The 22347-nt window shown below is 39.9% G+C and overlaps 1 protein-coding gene across 3 annotated transcripts in view; it reads right to left on the bottom strand.

Moving 5' to 3' along the window:
* Window positions 1–22347, bottom strand: part of MID2 (midline 2) — a 100536-nt gene that overhangs the window by 64151 nt on the left and 14038 nt on the right. For all 3 annotated transcript variants that reach the window (XM_030933700.1, XM_030933699.1, XM_030933701.1), the window contains exons 2-3: window positions 21061–21776; window positions 7434–7529 (exon numbers count right to left, since the gene is read on the bottom strand). In XM_030933700.1, the coding sequence (XP_030789560.1) occupies window positions 7434–7529; window positions 21061–21720 (756 nt within the window). In that variant the 5' untranslated portion in view covers window positions 21721–21776. The remainder of the gene's footprint in view (window positions 1–7433; window positions 7530–21060; window positions 21777–22347) is intronic.

Below are 22347 nucleotides of genomic sequence, written 5' to 3'. Positions count from 1 at the left end.
CTATGACTAGTACTACCACCACCACCGTTTATTGAGCTTTGACTATGTATACCAGGCACAGTAGCAGGTACTTTACATGTATTGCCTTTCCCTTCAATGTATTATTAGTCCAAGTTTTATAGATGGTGAAACTGAGGCTCAGAAAAAGTATGTGTTCAAGGCTGCACAGCTAACATGACTTCTGTCTGTCCAACTCCAAAGCTGTCACAGCACACTGCCTCCCAGGACCTACATACCATTTTTAGGAGAGGCAAGTTGTAGAAACTAAGGCTACAGTGTCCTGGGTTGGAGATGAAGCTGGACACCAAGTCAGGAAGGGAAGGGAAACATATGTGGATGAACGCAGTGGATCTAGTGATTCCTATTGTTAACTCACCAGTAGCAGAATAATACACAAACAGAGCATTTATGAGTCTGACTTTTCTGCCCTTCGAAAGGATAATAACTAACACCTTATTTCTTGCTTCACCTTCGTGATCAAACTTCTTGCAACCTGCATTTCTTCTTTTTTTTTTTTTTTTTTTTTGAGACAGAGTTTCGCTGTCGTTGCCCAGGCTGGAGTGCAATGGCACAATCTCAGCTCACTGCAACCTCCACCTCTTGGGTTCAAACAATTCTCCTGCCTCAGCCTCCTGAGTATCTGGGATTACATGTGTCTACCACCATGCCTGGCTAACTTTTGTATTTTTGGTAGGGACGAGGTTTCGCCATGTTGGCCAAGGCTGGTCTTGAACTCCAGACCCCAGGTGAGCCACCTGCCTCGGCCTCCCAAAGTGCTGGGACTACAGGCATGAGCCACTGAGCCCAGCCCTGCATTTCCTTATAACTTACTTTCTCCCTGACCTCTTTGAATTTATGTTCCATCTTCATATTTTCATAGAACCTTCTCCCTCAAAGATCACTAATGAAATCTTCTATGCCTCTGCTCCAATTGGCTAATCAAATCTTCCACATTTTGAAGGTCTCTCCTTCCTCTGAGATTTTGATCCTCTGTTTTTGTTGGTTTTCCTCATCTCTTGACTGCTCTTTGTTTCTCCTTTGCTCTCCTTCAGAATTCACATCCCTATCCTATACCCCTTGCTCACTGTAAGTCATCCTCACAATGGGTCCAGGAACCACCAGTGATGAACAAGAGACATCCAAGTGGCGTGTACCTTGGTCTTACAAAAAAAAGTGTAACGGAGTGGTCAAGGGCACAGGCTCCAGAGCTAAAGTGCCTGTATTCAAATCCCCACTCTCTTACCTGCCAGTGGCATGAACTTGGCAAAACACTTAAATATTTCTTTATCTCTGTTTATCTGTAAAGTAGGAGTATTAACAGTGTCTATCTCCCGGAGCTGTTGTGAGAATTAAATGAGTTAACACATATTAAGCGCTCAGCTGGAACAGAGGAAATCCTCAGTGTCACTTATTATTGTAGTCTTTAAGATAATAATGTCTAAACCTTTGATTTTTTTCCACAAATGAACAATTTACTTTTGATATTTAATTTTCAAAATGCACAGCATTCTTCAGTAATCTCCTCAAAAGCACCACAGACTTTCTATTTATTTGGAAAGTCAGTTTGTTATTGTATTGTGAGTGACAAACAATTGGGTTGGAATCTGTCCCAGGCCCTCTTTTCAATCTATACATTCTCCATGGCTTTAAGTGCTACTTAGATGCTAATGACTTCCAAGTATACCCCTTTCCCAGATCTCTCTCTTGACCTCTAAATCCAGGTAGCCAGCTTTCTACTGGACATTTCTTACCTGCCTTTCTGACCCAGAGAACAATAAACCTTGCAGGCCTAAAAAGAACTTTTATATTTCCTAACCTAGTTAAAGGCCATAGACCCATTTGGTCACCTAAACCGGAACCCTGTGGATCATCATAGTATTTCTTCTCCCTCACTCCTTCACCCATTAACTGATCACCAATTAATACTGATTTACCTCCTAGAAATATTTTGAATTTATCCCTTCTTCCCTAATCCTACTGCCACTGTCTCAAGCTGGGCCTTCACCTCTCCTTGGATCAGTAAAAATCTAACTGGTCTCTTTGTCCTCACTTTTTACCCTGAACCCTTGACCTTTGCTCCATACTCCATACTACAGCCATAGCAGTCCTTCTTCAGTGCAGATTTTATTCAGTTATTTACCTGCTTAAAATCCTTCCATGGCTCCCCAGACTTCTCAGGTTAAAGTCTAAACACCTATACATGGCCTACAAGGCTCTTCATTATCTGGGCCCAAGCTACTTACTTCTCCATACTCACCTCTTGCAATCTCATGTCTTACATTATGGCCAAGCCAAACTTCTCATGGTTCCCTGAACATCTCCATGCTGATCACCCTTCTGTATTCTCACATGTGGTCCCCTTCACTCCCTTATCTCATTTTTATTGGCAAAATTCTACTCTTATTTCAAGATAACTCAATTTTTATTTCCATTCTGCAGCCTTTCCTAAGTTTCTCAGGCAGGCCTGAGTGTTTCTTCCTCCATGCAAACTTGCCATCATGCATTTACATTCATTACAGTAATTATCACTTCACATTCTATTTGCCATTTTACCTGTCAGGTTTTCAGCCAATCTGTGTGTTCCTTGAGGGCAGGTGCCATTTCCTACTTATCTGTATATACCCAGTGCTTAAGGCACCATTTTCCCCGTAAAATGTGCTCATTTACACCTCCACTAATACCTCTGCTTTCTGTCTCTCCAGAGGGAGTAATTATTTTTTCTCCTTCAACATCTGGCTAAAATGCATTTTTTCCATTAAATTTTCCAATTATACTAATTTCACTGACTGCTCCTTAAAGAGGGCTCCACCAACAAATATATTTGTGCTCTAATGGTTTAGATTCTATTCTTTCTTCTACCTCAACCACCTTAAAATATTTAAGGATTATCTGCTGAAATCATTCATAGCAGTGTTCTTTAAATTTATTTATTTTAAAATATTTATATTTTATGCTTGGAGAAGCAGCCAGACATCTATTACATAGACTCCAAGATTCTTGCTCTTCCCAGACCAAATATCCTTCCAATGAGCAATAGGAGCAGAAAGAAGAGAATACCAAGCCATCTAAAGTTTGAACTCTAAAGAGAAAGACTTCCAAAGTGGATGAAGCTAAGACCTAGTAGCAAGACAGAAAGCTAAAATTCCCCAAACTAAGGGAAACCTCTCCCTCTCTTCCAACCAATCTCCTTTCTTTCTTCTTTCTCCTAATGCTAAAGAGCAGTGCCATCTAACTCTTTAAAAGGATTGAGAAGAGCCAGAAGGAAATCAACCTGCCCATGGAGCTTCTGGGATGGATTAACCCATTGTATCACAGCAGTTCTGGAAAGAAGAAAAAGGTGGCACACAAAATATCCAGGAAAGTGCTTTAATTTACTCAATGCCATAAAAGCTAAGAACAAGACTAAATAAGTAAAATTGAAAGGGCTATACTACATTCATTTGTATTTTCTGCACTGCATGCTGCCTCTATAAATACTCTTTCTCACTACATACTGTGTTTTCCCTAACTAGACTGAAAGTTCCTGGGGTCATCAACCACATATATTTCTTTTGTAGCCCCCAAATTGCCCACCACACTGAGTACACAGTGTATGCTCAATAAATGCTGTTGACCAACTGATTACTAAGTATTTAACTATATTTGCCCCTCACTATGTTTTAGAATGCCTATTATTCACAGAACCATGGAGTATTGGAAGCGAAGAGGAAGTATTCATCTGTTGGTATACATTTTCCCTTGGCTATGCATCATACAGAGGTTTCCTTTGAAAATGTAAACAAAGGATGCCTGATGAGCCAGGACGAAGAACTATATATAGAGATCAAGTGGCTATAGTAGCAAGGTCAAAGCATGCCCTTCCTTAATTAGATTAAAGGGAGTCTTGGAGCCGCCTCCGCCTCCTTCCCATGTTCTCCAGCCCCAACAGAAAACATTTTCCAACTACCCATCTACTGAATTCTGAAACCTTCAGCAGCAATTATAACAAGCTACATTACCATAGAAGTCAGCTAACAAATCTGTAGTGATCTTAATCTCTGTTTCTGCTATAATAGGAAGACTCCAGCTTTGTTTACTTTCTAAGGAGAATAGAGAACAGGGAGAAAGAACCACGATAGGGAGGCAGTTATTTATGGCCCCTTTAGGAAAAGTCAATCTGTGACAAAGACATTTGCAGACAATAAAGAAGGGGAACAGGTTTGACAGGAAAATACCCTATTCCAGTTTTCTCAGAAGTGCCTTAGCTGGTATCCTCTGCCCCCACCCAACGTGAAATGCCTGGTATACACTGTGAATATAGCCATTCCCTATAGATGAATCTGGATTACATAAAATGAAAAAATTCCAAATCACCCATCAGTGTCTGACTTTCATGACTGAAGTATTCTACTATACATTTCATTTTATACAGTATTTATAAGCATTTATGAAGTCTCAAGTCCCTTCATTAACTAGATTTCTAATCCTGAGGCTTGTCTTGAAGGCTTTTGGAGACACAGGCTCTGTGTTGAATGAGGATAATAAGTAACCTGGATTCGAGTATTATTAAGAGGAAGTTGGTCACGCCGGGTGGCTCACGCCTGTAATCCCAGAACTTTGGGAGGCCAAGGCGGGTGGATTGCCTGAGCTCAGGGGTTCGAGACCTGCCTGGGCAACACAGTGAAACCCCGTCTCTACTAAAATACAAAAAATTAGCTGGGCATGTTGGCGTGTGCTTGTAATCCCAGCTACTCGGGAGGCTGAGATGGGAGAATCAATTGAACCTAGGAGGTGGAGGTTGCAGTGAGCCGAGATTGTGCCACCGCACTCTAGCCTGGGCGACAGAGTGAGACTCCACCTCAAAAAAAAAAAAAGGAAGTTAAGGGCACATCCCTAACTTTTCAGAATGGATAATGTCATAGAAGACAGAAATGGCCTTCCATAAGCCATCCTGTAGGGTCCCTGTCATCAAAGACAGAATCCTAAACACAACAGACTATGAAGTTAAATCCCAAAATACATTCTCATTCTCAACAATATCTCACTATTCTTTCCCCGTTCTCAATTAATGTTTATATTCAATTGTCTGTATTTCTTGCACATATATATCTACATCAGGGTGGATTCTTGTAGCATGTAAGCCCTCAGAGGGTAGATACTGTGCCTATGCTGGTTTCTTTATACCTGGTACAATGCCAGGCATAAAAAAAGATTAGTAAAAGTTGACCTTTTGTGTACCTAGGGCCGACAGTGGCCTACATGATGGGATTTAGCAAGCATCCATAAAAGAACACTTCTTGAATTTCACTGTACGGGCTACTCTTTCCCCTTACTCTATTTGCATGTGGCAGCGCTAGTGTCACCTCATTAAGACTCAGGCAAGAATACTAACTTCAGGAAGGAACTGTTAAAACACTGCTTGTTACCTAAAAATCCAAAGTGGGTCCTTCCCTATTAACACAATGATGGATCGTTTTATGAGACTTGTCACTTAAAAAAAGAGTAGGGCCCTGAACATAAAGGCTTGATTGGCAGGATGGGCTGGGAAAGGTTGGAACAGGCTATGTTTGGGTGAGGCTGGCCAGGTTGATAAGCTCTTCAGAGTGGAAAGATGAGTCCTTAGAGAGGTCCTAAAGTGAATGAACTATAAAAATAAACTGCTTACTTTGCTATTTTCACTACAACTTGTTCTGTACTTAATAGTCTTTTTGATGAGAACAAGGAAGGTGATTATAATTTCTAACCACGTTTTATTCACTATTAGCTTTTACTCTACATTCAATCATGCAAATTCTAAATCAAGGGATCTCTTATCTTGTCTCCTGCTTACAATACTCCCTTGTCCCTTTGCCAGTGTGGATGTCTTATACTGTAATCTAACAGCATAATGAGAAACTTTGACAGAGTGGAACATTAGAGGGATTCTGATCAGCTGAAAGCCACTTTGAAATACTTTATATTTTGTTTCTCCCCTCTTGGAAAGAATAAGCCAGGAGAGAAAAAGAACAGAATAAAGAAAGTAACCATTCACAGCATCATGACCTGTGATATCTAGAAAGAAGTCAAAGGTCATGTCATCATTCAACTCCTCATTTTATAGGTAAGAACACTGAAACTGAGAAGCTAAATGACTTACATTCACACCATCAGTTCATGGAAGAGCCAAGTCTAAAACACAATTTTCCAAATCACACTCTAGTGTTCTTTCTTTTCATTCCTTATGCTTCTTCCCTAATCCCCAACTTCATTTTACAGTCTCACATCTGAGTTTAACCAGTACTGTATGGACTCTACATACAGCACCACTCTCTTCCACAAATGGAGTGCCCAGGAGGGATTAAATTTCTATGGTATGCTCATCATACAAGTACACTCTACTTGAACAAACTGAATACTTTAAGAGATCCAAATGATTAGGGGTCAGAAGGTTACTCATATAATAAGAGGATTCTTTGCCTTACAAGAAGATTCTCCACAGTCTCTTAAATAGGAATCTATAGACTGGATTAAGAGATGAGATCTTAATAAAATTGAAACAAAATAAACTTGAATTGTTACATTTATCTGTCATACAAGTAAGATTAGAACCAGACTATCAGGCTCTAAATGGAATTAGAAACATTTTTATCCAACCACTGCCCATGAGGAATCCTAAAATATTTTACCCAACCCTGTTTACACTTGAAGCCCTACCATCAGCTCTTCAACAAAATCAACACAAAACCAAATGGTATGAGTTTCACACTCTTGAGAAAGAGAAATAACATCTTTATTTTATTATGTCCATTTAAGAAGAGGTCAGCTGTCCTTCTAAGCTCTGCTCTAAGATTTGATGTAGATGACAATTGATTAAAACCTCACACTTGTACAGCACTTTACAATTTACAACTTTAAGATAGATATGATTTGTTGATGACAAGAATAAGTGGAAAGGTAATGAGTGAGGACCAGGTGGGGTGCATGGTATAGATAGGACCATGGGAAGGGGATGAAGAGGGGGAGAGGCTAGAAAGAGGAGAAGCAGTCCTGATAATATTGTTACAGAAACAATATTGTGCTGAATTAACCTCACTTTACCCCAAGGACTCAGGATTCCCAACTTCCCTATGACACCCCAGTAATCTCTTTAAGGAGTGATAATGTCCAGTTTGATGATGGATGAAGCACACTTCATGTCTGATTTTCATACTGCCTGCTGTTTGGAAAGGAGAATAGGTTGCCCCTTGAACTATTATCCCCCCACCATCCATCACCACCATCTGTCTGTTCTTTTTAAACCATAGGTTTCTGACACATTTTTTGGAACAAGCATCCTAAAGGAATGAGACTTTCTAGAACTGCTATTCAGTCCTTCATTCCAAATGACTGGGCTACACTCTGACAAAACTAAAGTCCTCCCAAAGGGTCACCCATTTCAGGTCCTCTGAAAAATCACAAATGTTTCTGTTACATACCTCAACCTGCTGGCAGATCTGTATTAGTTTGGCCATTTGATTTTCTAGTTCACTGTTGCGCTTAACCAGGTTGGTGAGGTTCATCTCCAGAGTTTGCTGTCATCGCAGAGAGTATGAATCCAGAGGGAAACAGAGAAGAGGGGAAAAAAGAACTATGAGCTTTAGAACCAACGTCATGTGAAAATCAGTTAGTCAGTAGACAAATGTTTCAAAGATTCATTTAGCATCTGCCATGAGCCAAGCACTAATCTAGGTACAAGTTAATAATGCTGCACATTTGCTCATTATTGGGGAAAATATGACATTCATGACTTTGTGGATGTGGGAATTTATTGACATTAAAGAAACCTTATATTTTCGATAATATCTTTAACTTTTCAAAGTATTTCATAGGCAATATCTCATTTTGCCCTCGTAGTAATTCCACAGCATATGAAGAACAGATATTATTATCCCTTTTCCAGATGAGTAGACTAAGAAAACTATTACACGTGTTCCTCAACTTATGATGCAGTTACGTCCCAGAGAGGGCATTTTCAACTTAAGAAATTTTCAACTTATGATAGGCTTATCCAGGTGTAACCCCAACGTAAGTCAAGAAGCATACTGAATGCATATCACTTTCACACCACTGTCAAACTGAAAAATCATAAGTTGAACTATGGTTAAGTCAGGGACCGTCTGTAATTATTGAATGGTTGCCAGACACTATGCCAGGCAATTTCATATATACTACTTAAAAACCATAACAATCCCACAAAGTAGAAGATGCCAGTATTTTACAAACGGGAGTAGCAAGCTTCAAAGTGGAGTTAAAGTATTTTGCACAGTCATATTACTAGCATGTGCAAAACTAGGACTGGAACCCGTGTATCCAGCCCTCAGTCACGGTTTTGCCACAGTATTCCCTGATTTTTTTGTGTTTTTGCTTATAATATTTTATATTTATCAGTAGGGCCCTTCAGGAAAAAAAAAGAGTATTTTGAGTGTGGAATTCATCAAAATCTAGCATTGTATCTCACAGCTTTCCTTTTTTGGCACCAAGGCTTCACCCACAAGAGAGGCAGGGCTTCAAAATGCAAAGCCTGACTGTATCAAGAGAGGACATCAGCCAGGCACAGTGGGTCATGCCTGTAATCCCAGCACTTTGGGAGGCCGAGGTGGGCAGATCGCTTGAGCCCAGGGATTCAAGACCAGCTTGGGTAACATAACAAAACCCCATCTCAACAAAAAATGCAAAATTTAGCTGGGTGTGGTGGCGTGCACCTACAGTTCCAGTGACTCAGGAGGCTAAGGTGGGAGGATCACTTGACCCCAGGAGGCGGAGGTTGCAGTGAGCCAGGGGTCACACCACTGCACTCCAGCCTGGGTGAAAGAGCGAGACCCTATCTCAATAAATACATAATAAATAAATAAACAAATATTTTAAAAAGAGAGGATATCCATTGCTTATCATCGTTTACTGGTACATAGATTCTTTCAGGTACATATTAGGAGTACTTTGTAGATCTGTTGAATATAACGTTGTTACAACAGTAGTCGGAATTCTAGCATGTTTTCAGTTGAGCAAGCGACTGTTTCCCATTCCTTATGTGAAAAACAGAGTATCATTTCACTCTAGATTAATCATGAGCTTTTTTTTTTCTCCCCAATCCGAAGTCTTTCAGCCCTGGTAGCTGCTTTTCCTCTAAGACTAACCCCAGTATCTACTTCTCTCTCACCCACTATCCCAATACCCCATAAAGTCTGTTCCAAATGTAATACCCCAACTTATTGGCCCTCATTCTGCTAGCATACCTTCCCTCAGTCATGTTAAGTGCTACACTGCTATCTCCATGGTTCCTATGTTTTGTAGTTCAAAGTTCATGCTTTTGAAAAAGTGGATGGGGGGATGTGGGGGAGAGAGGGAACATGAAGGAAAAGAAGGGATCTGTGTACTTGGCCCCTTTCCTATCTGCTAAGTACCTGTAGCTCTTTAATATCTTTGGCACTGTTCCCATGAATAGATGGATATATTCACATAGATGCATGTGTTTGCAGGCTGGGTAGTGTGATTTCACATTTTCTCAAACTGGATTATGAGGACCAGCTGAACCCTTGCTTCCCTTCCTGCCAGGTCTCTCTTGGCTTCCTTGGCTTTATTCCCACGGAAGTAATTTTTCACCATTTATTCTATTTTTCTTGTATTGGGGCACAGTGTCTCCCCTGACCTCCTTTAATCCCACTACCATCTCAATCTTTGGTCTTCTTGGCAAAGAAAAGGGGAAGGAAGAAGAAAACAGGAAGCAATCATTGATTTGGACATGATCTCTAAGCTAAATTGATGTCAGAGGAATAAAAGAAGTGGCAGTTCAGAAATTTAATACAAAAATGTATTGAACACCTACTCTATTCAAGGTACAGTGACTTCACAGATAAAGAGGAAGTAACATTAAGATGAGCCTTGAAGGACGAACAGAATTTTAATAGACAGAGATGCATGGGAGCAGGATGTTCCAGGAACAAGGAATGTAATGAGCAAAAGTACGAAGAAATAAGGCCGTGAGCAGTGGGTGGCTCATACCTGTAATCCCAGTACTTTGGGAGGCCGAGGTGGGTGGATCACCTGAGGTCAGGAGTTTGAGACCAGCCTGGCCAACATGGTGAAACCTTATCTCTACCAAAAATACAAAATTAGCCAGGCATGGCAGTGGACACATGTAATCTCAGCTACTCGGGAGGCTGAGGCAGAGAATCACTTGAACCCCGGAGGCAGAGGTTGCAGTGAACCAAGATCACGCTATTGCACTTCAACCTGGGCAAAAAGAGCAAAATTCTGTCTCAAAAAAATAATAAATAAATAAAAAGTATAAAGAAATAAAATATATGGCATATTCAGGGAATAGTAGTTTCGTTTGGCTAGAACAGAGGGTAGAAAGAGAGTAGTGGGGGACTTAGCTGGAAATGGAGACCAAAGTCTTGTTATAAAGGTCTTAAGTGCCTAGATTAAGAGTTTGTAGTTTTGTTTATTTGTTTGTTGTTGTTGTTGTTGTTTGCACTGAGGACTTACCAAAAGCTGTTGAGCAAGGTAATGGCATAATCAGGGCTGCATTTAGGAGAGTAACCTAGAAGCAATATGTGGGACAGACTGAAATAGGAAAGCCCGGGGCAGGAGGGGGAGGAGGGACACTGGTTAGAAGAAGGCTGCAATATTCAAGGCCGTAGGGTAATGCAAGTCTGGGCCAAACTGAGCATAATTGAAAGAAATGTGTTTCAAGAAAGGATTTGTCACTGTCAAATATGCAGAGAATGCAAGAAATATGAGGATTGATAAAAGGCAGCCGGATTTGGTAATTAGAGGTCACAGAAGACCTTTTGAAAAGGTGTTTCAGTAGGGCTTTGGAAGGAATTGTGAAATCCTGAGGTTAGAGTATGGTGTGGTGACAAATTAGAGACTGCAAGTCTAGACTCCTCTTCAAAAGTTTGGCCATAAGGTGAATATAATAACTCTGTAGTGTGATGAAAGGGTCTAGCTTGAGTTAGACAGTGGGAATTGGTAGTGAACCCAGTTGATGATTTTCTCTAGCAGTGGCCCAAATTCCTATCAATGGGAATTCCACGTATCCCAAATGAATATATTGATATATTCAGCAAATATAATGTAGATCGATGAATGCCAAGCAAATGCAATATTAGAAATTTGTGTTTCCAACTGTAATGCATTTCCATTCAAACATAGAATGATTCCATGAGGGTAATGTTTTTAACAAATACCTCAACCTGTTGCAACACTGGTCATGAAACTGAGATCTCATAAATAATTCACAGTACAGAGCAGGACTAAAATCCCTGCTATGTGTTCCTCTTTTGTGGCCCAGAACTGAGACTCGCAGCTTCTATGAAGCCACTGAAAACAAAAATTATGGCTGAACACATAATTTGGGGTCTGGTTAGACTATGCGCCTTGAGTTACCATCACAAAATTATGGCAAATGGTTAGTTTGCTTTGCCCCCCTAGCAATTTGCAGAATGCCAGCACTTGTTAACAACACAGAGCTAGAACTGACAAGATGACTCTAATTTCAACCTTACTTCATTAATATGAAAATGCTTTGAAAAATAAATCTTTGGCTAATGAAAACACCATCTGTTGATGGCTTTTTGCCACTGTTTTCTTACAATATGAGACATAATTTGAGAAAAACATCGAACATTTACTTACTCATTTCCTATTCATTTACAAGGAATTAAAGCCTCCTCTCAAATTGGAATTTATTCTCAATAATGAACATATGCAAAGGGAAGCAGAGAATTGAAGCGATTATGCAATCTAAGGAAGTCACTCTTTCCTTATCATGCCTAGCACTGACGAATCATTTAGAACAAAAAATTCTGGGCCACTCTAGGTTTGAATAATTTGATTGATTTGGCCAAATAATTATCTTGTCTGTACTCTGGTTGAGTAAACAAAGAGGGTGTGTGTGTGTGTGTGTGTGTATGTGTGTGTCTAAAATCTCTTTATATAAAAGTAAACATGTCTCTTCGTTGTTGTTCAGTTTTGAAATATTGGTTTGTTTTGCTCTGCTCTTGTGCAATGTAGTTAAGGACTGGGCCAGGTTCTTTATTTCAAGCCCAGTTAGTGCAATTTTCTCAGGACAGTTGAACCGTGACAGCAAGAGAGTCAAAGTGGCAGGGCAGATCGGAATGGAGATATCTGCTGGTAAGAAACAGGACAGGAGGTTGGCAGCCAGGGGGCAGGATGAAGCTCCCATTTCCTGCTGCAAGAGGTTACCCCTGGGTCTTTGTGTGCTTCCCTTTTGTGGGTGTTACAGAAGCCATTTTAGTTTATGAAACTGTGAGACCTTCTTCACCTCCAGATGACTACATCATGCTAGCTCACACAAAATTGTAAATGTGTCTAAACAGCCAAAGTAAGGGAAAGATTTGGCTGATTTGCATAACAGATTTTAAAAGGCCTCAGTTAGCTAAATTGGCAGTCTACACTGATTCCATTTTTACCCAAGTTTTACTTCATTTGTGTTGTATGGATTAGGCCTCTTTGTGCTCTCTTATTCCCTTCCCAAAGAGGAAAATGTTTTGCCATCTGAGAAAGCTGGGCACAGGCTATTCTTCTTCCAGACAGCATCCCATTAACAGAAATGGTTTCTTCAACTCTCTCAAATAATTGCTGGTTTTTGTTTTTTTTTTCCACTTCTCTAGACACAGATTATTTCAGGTAACTTTCTCATTGGCTCCCTCAAGAAATCTAGCCATACATCAAAACACCACCTCTTTATTAAAGCGAGGTAGATTACCCCATTATGGCACAAACTGGACCATGATCTCCCTTTGTCATACTCCATGAAGGCATATGTATTCACACATATATGAGCACACCTACACACATCAACCTGACACAATAAGTACTGAAGCCTAAAAGGCGGTGTAATCTGTATTAGTTCTATTGAAACATATCATTTCCATTGAAACATGGCACTGTCATAGAACGTCTGTATTCTCTCTTGTTATCTAAAAGGTACAAGGGAAATATTATCTAAACCTAGAGAAGACCCTGACTGCTTTTATGTGGGAATTGAAACTTGGAGTGAGCATAGGAAGGGGAGAAGTGAAATAGGGCAGAAAGGCCAATTCACCCCAAACCTGAGTCTTCCTGATTGACAGAAGACAACTTCATCTTTAAAAATAATCTGAGCCAGTGGCCCCATTACTATTCTTTGACATGCTCTTTTTTGACATCCTGTCTATACACCGACATTTTCAGCTCTTCCAAAAGCCAGAAGCCAGAATCTTCACATGCTTTTAGGGTCACAGTCTGCTTTCTTTTTTTAACTGCTTGTCTTAAAATACTTACTTTGCTTTTGCTTCAGTCTGTCACTTTATATATCAATTACATATGGCCTCCCAACAACAGAACACGCCATCTGGTTCACAAACTGAAGCCCACACCCTTATGCCAAAATTTATTCTTCCCCCAAACATTTATTTGCTGTTGTATAGATACAGGCTATGTCTCAGAATGAGATGGTGATATACTGGATATATATCACATAGGTCTACTCTACTTAAGGTTTGTTACAGAATAACCTGACCCCCAAGCCAGGTGAAAGACTTGCCATCTTTTCAAAAGGCTCTGTGATCGTCCAGCCAAGATCCACACCTCCCCCATTCCCCTTATCAGAAATGCTACCCAAACCTTCCCATATTCTTTTCTTTCCCCCATCTTCAGGTGCATAGCATGATTACATCTCTAGCTCAAATTCATACATTATTATTTGGACATTCTAAAAGCAAACCTGTACTAAAAACTTAAATCTAGTGTTTATTTTGATAACACTCAGACTAGTGAGCCAGAGTCAACTCTACTTTCCTGGAGGACTCAGGGTTGTATTCCCCTTACACTATTCCTCTTCACTTCCTGCCTCTCATACACATCCCCCTCTTTCTCTTTCAACTGCTACTCCTTCATGCCTAATTTCTAGACCATGAGTGCTCTGCAAGGCTCAATCCTTGACCCTTGCTCAGCTCACTACTGCGTGGCTCTATCACCATGCTGAGGATTCCCAAATCTATTTCTCCAGACCTAATCTTTAGGCCACTGGGAAAGCCTAAATTTTAACCCCTTCTAGGACACTTACCCTTTCAGTTCTGAGAGATCCCCATACTCTCTGTCCTCCAAATGTTTCAACAAACTCTTTTCTCCTGACTAGGGCACTCCCCTTCTCTGCCCCAACTCCTGTCCCCTAACAGGGCGTTCAAAAACTCACCCAAATTCTATCTTGTTATTCCTCCTAAGCTCTGTAACAGCCCCTGTTCTTCCACTGTCATTGCACTTATCTTATCACACCATCTCGTAACTGTGTCCTTAATTATCTGCCTCCCCACACTAACCTGAGAGCTCCATCAGGGCTGAGACTGTGCTTTCTTAATCACTGTAACCCTAATACCTATCCTGGTGCCTGCCATCTAATGGATGTTCAAGAAATGTTTGATGAATGAATGATTGTTAAATGATCCACAATCACATCAAACTCAAATCTAAAGTCAGAGCATCCCAAAAAAACTGCCATCCCTTCCTAATTTCATTTTTGTCCTCCTCAATACCACCATCCTTCAAGACATCTCCACCTCAAAAGTCCCTTTTAATTCATTCTCTTCATTGTGCATAATCACCATAGTCATTCACCAAGTTTGGTCAATTTTTTCTGCATGGACTATCTCCAGTTTGGCCCTTCTTCTCCAACAAATTCACTCATGATTCCCTGTTTTTGAGCTCAATGATATCCTTTCCCTGACCCCTCCACTGTGCTTCAGAGCATCTCGTGCAAACCTCTGTCATGGCACCTACCATACTGAATTGGAATTTCCCACTTGTCTATCTCCCCTACTAAGCTCAAAGTCGCTTTAGAACTGGGATTGTGCCTTATTTCCTGTGTCCCAGTTCCTACCACAGTGGCCAAAGTGTTTAGTAAACAAAATGAATGTTCATTAATTGTTTGTTAAATGAATGAATGAATCCCTAGCCTAAATCCCTGATGCTACGGTTTAAGTTATTGTCAGTTCTAGCTTCGTGTGAGACAAAGAATAAGGTATTACCTCATTATATCAACCTTTCATGAACTTGAAGGCCACTGTCACATTTTTAAACCTCACTTCTTTGGGTTCAGTAACTCTTGTTTCCTTAATCTTTCCTCACCTATATTATATTTCTGTAATATGCTTCTTTGCCCAATAATAACAGACAGGATTTCTATCCACCCAAGAACAATCTCTGTGTCAACATTTTGCAAATTGTTCTCCAACAGATGATTGTCAGCTCCTTTCAAGTATTGGTGAAGAGAAAACTTGAGTCAAAATAAATAACAGAAAAACAGAAACATAAGAGTACAGATAATAGGAGTATCTACTTGCTAAACTTGCTCTCAAACCAAAGAAACAATGGAAAACATCTTCCAACACAGGGTCCTGTTAATAATAAATGAGTTAAGAGACAGAGAAATCAATATAAGTCTTGCAGAGAAAAGAATAGGGGTTCAAATGAGTCTTAGTGCACAGTTTGAGTAGAGATGAAATGTATTTTATCGTCATATACACATGAAACATGTACAGATTTATACATATTGTATGTGATGGGGAGCAAGTCTGAAACAGTTAAGAGACCACAGAGAAGGCAGATCTACAAGTAAGAATGATTTTATGAGCATGAGTTGAAGGCTGGCTTAGCTGTGAAACCTGTCAGATACTGTCCCCAACCCCATACAAACATGTTCACCACCATCACCACCAGACCTTAGAGAGCATACATCTGGTCTCAAATGTTTCATTCTTCTTATATTTAGCTACTGTGATTTAGTACCTGACTGAGAGTGAGAAACAACATTTTTCTTATCCCTCACCTATAGTAACCCACCCTGGCCTCCATTGAAAATTTTTCTTATCATGCGTATGTTTGATCTGGCTCATTTATTAGATTGCTCCTTAGCCTCAGGATGGGTTCTGCTGAGGCTCTAACTCTCCCTAGGGTGACAACAGAAAGTTTACCTTACACTCATGGCCCTCTCCTACCCAACTTATCAGAAGATTTACACACTTTCACATCTTCACATACAATGATACACATTTTATAGATATACTTTCATACACAGACACAGAGTCATTCTCAGCCACATATTTATGCAAGACTATATATACTCATATACAGCGATGCATACATGTGTATGCAAATATACTCTCAACCGAGTCTCTCAAAAATATATTTCACTTTCTTTCCCTTATATTTATACTTATACTGGTTGAGATATAGTCATATGCCCATTAGTACATTAGTTGAGAGGGTATCTGTCTTGGCAGACAGTAGTGAGTGTCAAGTGGGTGAGTAGATAAATGACTAGGAGAAGGTGGTGACTGAGTGAGAATGGGTGGGTAGATGACATAGTGACTGAGTAGGAAGAAGGACAAGTAATCAACTGTGATAAGAGTCTAGAATATTATATTTTCCAACCTTTTAACTCTCATTGTGGCTTTCCTTTGAACATCCTCCAAGTCCCATATCTCCCTTCTCTTTGTCTGGCAATCATTAGCTTTCTCTGTCCCAGTCTTGCTGAGAGAGAGAGAGAGAGAGAGAGAGAGAGTGTGTGTGTGTTTTACTTTCCCATGATAAAAGGCTTACTCCAGTGCCAGGTAATATTTTATAACAAGATCCCTGATATGTAAATGTAACTGCATTTAAGAATTATTTGTAGTAATGAATTTGTGGAAATGTAATGAGAAAAAGGAAAGGTGCTTGTTTATTCCTTTCAGGAAATTCCTCTATTCCCCCTGGTTTTCATCAGCTATATTTTTGGCAGGCTGTGGGTATGGAAATGTGAAGACATCACTCTCAAAGAGAACTGTAATAATCATATCTGATTTATACAGATGTCACCATAGTGTTAGGCAGTTGGAAAATCCAGTGATCAAAATGAATAGGCACTTAAAATTAAGGACATGCCATACTTTTGATAGCACTCTGGTTTTGAACATTGTCAGTAGTTCACAGGAGATCTTTTTTCAGATTTTCAGGGTATATATAATGGCAAGACAGATTTATATCTTCTAAGATGAGATCCAAAGCAAGCTATAGACACCGGTATATTTCCTGCAAATCCATTATGAAAACTGAATTCATTTGGATTTCTTGATCAAATACTATGTGTACTAGAAGCTAAGGAGAATACTAAAGAAATAAAAGACATTATTTCTGACCTAAAGGAGATTATGACATAGCTGTGATGTTTTGGAGTGGTCTTATGGGGTTTGAATTATTCATTAAAGAATACATAGGATTTGTAAACAGGCCAAGAGAAGAACACTAGTGACAGTTAAGAATCAGAAAAGAGAATGGCATGTTTTGCAGACAGTTAGGAGACTCGCCTGGGTAGGTGAAGGTAGCATGTTTTAGAGGAGTAGAGGGGAAAATACATGAGCAGCACAAGAAAAAAGTTTTACAGGACTTATAATATTGAGTTGAAGTCTGTCAGCAATAGACAGTCACTGAAATTTGACTTCTTTTACGAAGCCAAAATTTATTAAAACAATAACAACAATCTTTTATAAGGATAGAAACTCATGTGATAATGAAAATTCTAAAATGTGAAGCCGTTTTATAGAAACACCCCATATATCATGAACTAAGGTATATATTGGGACTAGTGAGTGAAAAGTGAGAGGTGATGGAGAAAATAATTACTCTGATAGGACTTACTACTCTAATAACGGTCGTGAATAAAAATATTCTTTAAAATTAAATAATTAATGGAACTACTGGTAGCCTGCTGAAAGACATGTGTCCTGCATCTCAACCCTATTGGTAGACTGGACAACTAAATAAGATCATGAAACTAAACTAAGTACCCCAAGCCCTCTAATCCAGTTTGAGTACATGTTAAAAAGACAGGCTAGTTTCTGGTTATTCTGACTTTTCATCTATAACATAATGGTTTGTTTATTCTTTATTGAACAAATAAATATTAGAAGCCACTAATCCTAATCAGGGAGTTTTGTATATAAAAAGTAGTTACAAATATCAACAGTGAAGTTCTAGAACCAAAAAGTAAAAATAAACACTGTATCAGCTACTGACTAGAAAACCAACCTCCTAGATACAGAGGAAGAATGATAGTATGGGGAAGAATGATAGAGTATAACTGTCATTCTTCCTTTTCTCCTACAGGACTCCTGTGCTTTTCTCAGGGCCAGGGCCAGGGCGAGGGGAATATACTCAGGCAGACTCTCCCATAGCTCCTGCCAGCCAACTTTCTCCCTTTCTCCTTGGGGAAGAATCAAGCAGACTAAGGTGGTAATCCTAAATGATTTTCCAATCTAAAATTAACCCAAAGAAGTGAGTATATGTGACACTAAAAGTCAGACTTCGTCTCTGCTTAACATGGAGAATTAATATTGTTTTACACTTGGCACCAAACCAAAGTGACCCCACCACCCCTACAACACACACACACAAGCAGTACCTCTCTCACCCTCCCCAAAGTCCAAGATGTTTCAGACAACATAACGAACCACACGGTTGGGAATGATTCATATGTTTCCACTCTCCATCCAAAAATGAGCAAAAATAGTTTCCACTTAATTTATAATCAGAATTTTCTGCACATTTCCTAAAATATTAAAGGGGAACTATTCAAAATCTGGCTTTCTTTCTCCAAAAATTACTGATTAGTCACAGACTAAAATGTATTTTCGTAAAATATGTCCATGTTCCATCCATCCCTGGAGATGAGGGCTATAGCTTCATGATGCCAAATATCTAATCAATCATCCAATGTTTTCATGTTTTCGGATATTTTCAAATAGCTAGTTTTCTGTAATACAAGCTTACACTAGCCAGTCTTTTTGTTATCTCAACAGTGCATATGGGCACAGATTTTTCTGTTTGGAATATTTCTCAAGGCCAATGACTTATTATAGTCCCAACACCTGCAAATATTTGGCAGAGATAGTTCTGTCCTCTTCACATCCCCCACTCTTCCTATAACCCCGCTCCTATCTTTTGCCATTATGCAGCTGTAAGTTTATACAATCTGTCCCTTCCTTGATGTCATTAATCATTTATCTATGACCATGAAATGTACAGTTGCAGGAGCATAAAGTTAAGTTTCAAATCACATTTCATGGGGAAAACTTAGATCCAAAACAAAGTGGCAGCCGGCTACAGTACAAAGGATAGTTAACTCAATCTAGAGGCTGAGTTCCAGTTCTAGCTTTCCCATTACTAATCATTTCTTTGATTTTGACCAAGTCACTTTATCTATCAAGGTCTGTTTATACAACTTTAAAGTATAGTGCTTCGACTAGACCAAGTCAAAGGCCTAACATCTTATGAGTCTAAGAACTGAAGTCAACAAGATTATTCCCCTCTGCAGCCTTGATATGAATGAGAGTATAACCTTGAGTGAAATTTAAAAAATTGAATTTTGTACACATTTATATGTATCAGATATAAATAATAATCAAAAGAGGCACAAACCATAGTCACTGTGACTACTCTCAATATTATTCGCAGCACATTACAGGACAAATATATCCTATTCTGAGTACTGCTACTCTCACCAACATTATACTTTTTACAGAAGTTACAGTAATTCATCCACAGCATGGCAGGAGGAAAATTTCCATTCCCTTCTTACCCTCCTTTTATCCTAACTGGGTCTTTCTTCTAGCTTGGCTTATGCACTCAGGTCCTATTTGGAGTGGTAATTTTACTATCCGTTTAAACATTTTATTTTTCTAGAATATCTGCTAAGTAGCTCCCTTTTTTTTTTTTTTTTTTTTTTTTTTTTTTTTTTTTTTTGAGACGGAGTCTCGCTCTGTCGCCCAGGCTGGAGTGCAGTGGCCGGATCTCAGCTCACTGCAAGCTCCGCCTCCCGAGTTCACGCTATTCTCCTGCCTCAGCCTCCCGAGTAGCTGGGACTACAGGCGCCCGCCACCTCGCCCAGCTAGTTTTTTGTATTTTTTAGTAGAGACGGGGTTTCACTGTGTTAGCCAGGATGGTCTTGATCTCCTGACCTCGTGATCCACCCGTCTCGGCCTCCCAAAGTGCTGGGATTACAGGCTTGAGCCACCGCGCCCGGCCAGTAGCTCCCTTCTTAAGAGAAATTATACCACATAGCAGACAAGCAATGGGAATAAAACAATTTGCTGGATTATCAGTGTAAGGTAGGAGGGCTTTTTTAAATGGGCGCTTAGACTTGTACATAAATATTATATGACACAACAACTTCAGAAAACTCTGTCCACTGAACACACATAAATGACTAGGAACTTGTAAGGCAGGAACTATAAACAAGTGCTTCAGTTTGTGGCCCATAATAGTGAGCACTGTCACAAAATTTGATAGTGGATTAAATATTTATTGCCTTCAGTTTAAATTGTTAGTTCAGACATTTAATTATCCCTCCTGATTTCACGGTGTACTGAAATTTCTTCAGTTCTTTGTTTTATTTTGTTTTGTTTTTAAAGACAGGCTTAGAACTAGCCCCGTGTTAAACACTTAATGGCAATTTGTAATGGCCAATGCCAAACTTTTGTTTCTTTAGTGCATTGAGTACACAAACACAAACATACGCTAATGTCCTCCACAAAAATCTCTCACCTACCTAGATACACTCAGACACCTCCACCCACCCACACCTACACAGAGACACACCCTGCCTTCCCATTACCATATACCCACATATGCAAATCGGCACATATGCTAATTGTAGTACACCTACACAAGTACTCACATACTTAAAAGAAGAGGTGGAAAGATCATAGCAAAGATATATAATAAGCAATAATGTCACTGACAGAGGAGAGAGGGTGCTGTTTCCCTGGATGAACTACTGGTGTTGCAGGCCATGAGCTGACTCCCCAAAAGTTAACCAGAAGTGTATGAATGCAAGCATGTTTATGCAACAGATGAGATAGGCTCCAGGGAGAGGTTGCAGGTGGGCAGGTTACTCCTCATGAAAACAACTTAAAGTTAATTCACTAGTCATATAGGAAAAGTTACCCATTTTATTAGAGAACTTGCTAACTGCATAACTCTATTATGAGACAAAGTTGTGTAAGAGATGTTCCCCAGATCCCTTACCTTAAGTTTCTCAAATCGATCATTCAGGGATGCGACCTGATGGTCTCGGTGACGACCCACCAGTTTGCATAAGGCACAGATCAATTGGTCATCAGATACACAGTACATGTTCACTTTCTCATTCTCGTGGTCCAGGCAGGTGATCCCTCGAAGATGTGTGTCTGGCACTGGTTCCACCAGGCGATGGCTGGTGAAAGGTTTCTTGTTCGGGTGCGTGGCCCGCAGGCAACGGTCACAGTAGGAGACCTCACAGGTGATGCATGTTTTTACTGCATCCCTTGGCGGGTCCTGCTCACAGAATTGGCAAGCAATTCGCTCACTAGACATGGCGGTGCTGGGCCTGTAAGTCCTTTCCCGGCGGCTCTCACTAGGGGAATTGGGCCCACTGACTGAAGCCTTCTGGAAGCGATCAATAATGTTCTGCAGAGTCACATTCCTCTTGAGGCCATCCAGGCCCCGGTGGTTCAGCGAGATAACATACCTGCAGGTAGGACACTGGAAAGCAGTAATGGGTTCAATGGATTCACCAGAGCTGCAGCTTGAGACCAAAATGCGATGGGCACAGCTGAAGCAGAGGCTGTGAGCACAAGGGAGCAGAAGGGGGTCTTCAAACAACTCTAGGCAGATTGGACAGGTCAATTCAGACTCCAGTGTTTCCATCTTTAGTGAAAATAATCCTCCTGAGGCATTAAGAACCACGGAGGCTGGGCTTTCACCTGCAAGGAATACAAAGCAAGAGTCATTAAGCATTTCCAAAGGAAAATGGATATAAAATAATTATACACTAACCAATGGGCGCGTTTACTTGCTGGATTCCCCAGGGATGCTTAAGCAATAGAAAAGCAATTTGGGAATTAATCAGGAAGACTTTCCCCCCTTCAAACCTTGTTTTAGACAAATGCCTATGTTTATTTTCATGCACAAAGAGATAAAACTAAATGGCTACCTCTGAATCCTGATAGACTGATTAACATTACCATTCCAGCTTACAATATTTGAATGGATCATTCTCTAACATATTCTCCCCTGACATTTCTTTTCCCAGACTAAGATGAGGCTGAGACCCTGCAAAATTCCCAATCTCTATTCTCCAGTATTGTTCTCTATTTCACTTCAACGTAAACTGTAGGCCTGCTTCTATGTGACATCCAGTGTAAGGAAAACAATGCCATATTTTAAAGTAACTCTGTACTTCCTGAAATGATTCCATTCTGAGAGTCTGCATAAAAAAGAGAAAGCTTTAGAAAAATGTAGCTCTTGGTGCAGGATAATAAATTTTTCCTCAGA

This window comes from Rhinopithecus roxellana, chromosome 7 (assembly GCF_007565055.1).
Source record: "Rhinopithecus roxellana isolate Shanxi Qingling chromosome 7, ASM756505v1, whole genome shotgun sequence".
In the NCBI taxonomy this organism is placed as follows: Eukaryota; Metazoa; Chordata; class Mammalia; order Primates; family Cercopithecidae; genus Rhinopithecus; species Rhinopithecus roxellana.
This window is presented reverse-complemented; position numbering and strand designations above follow the sequence as displayed.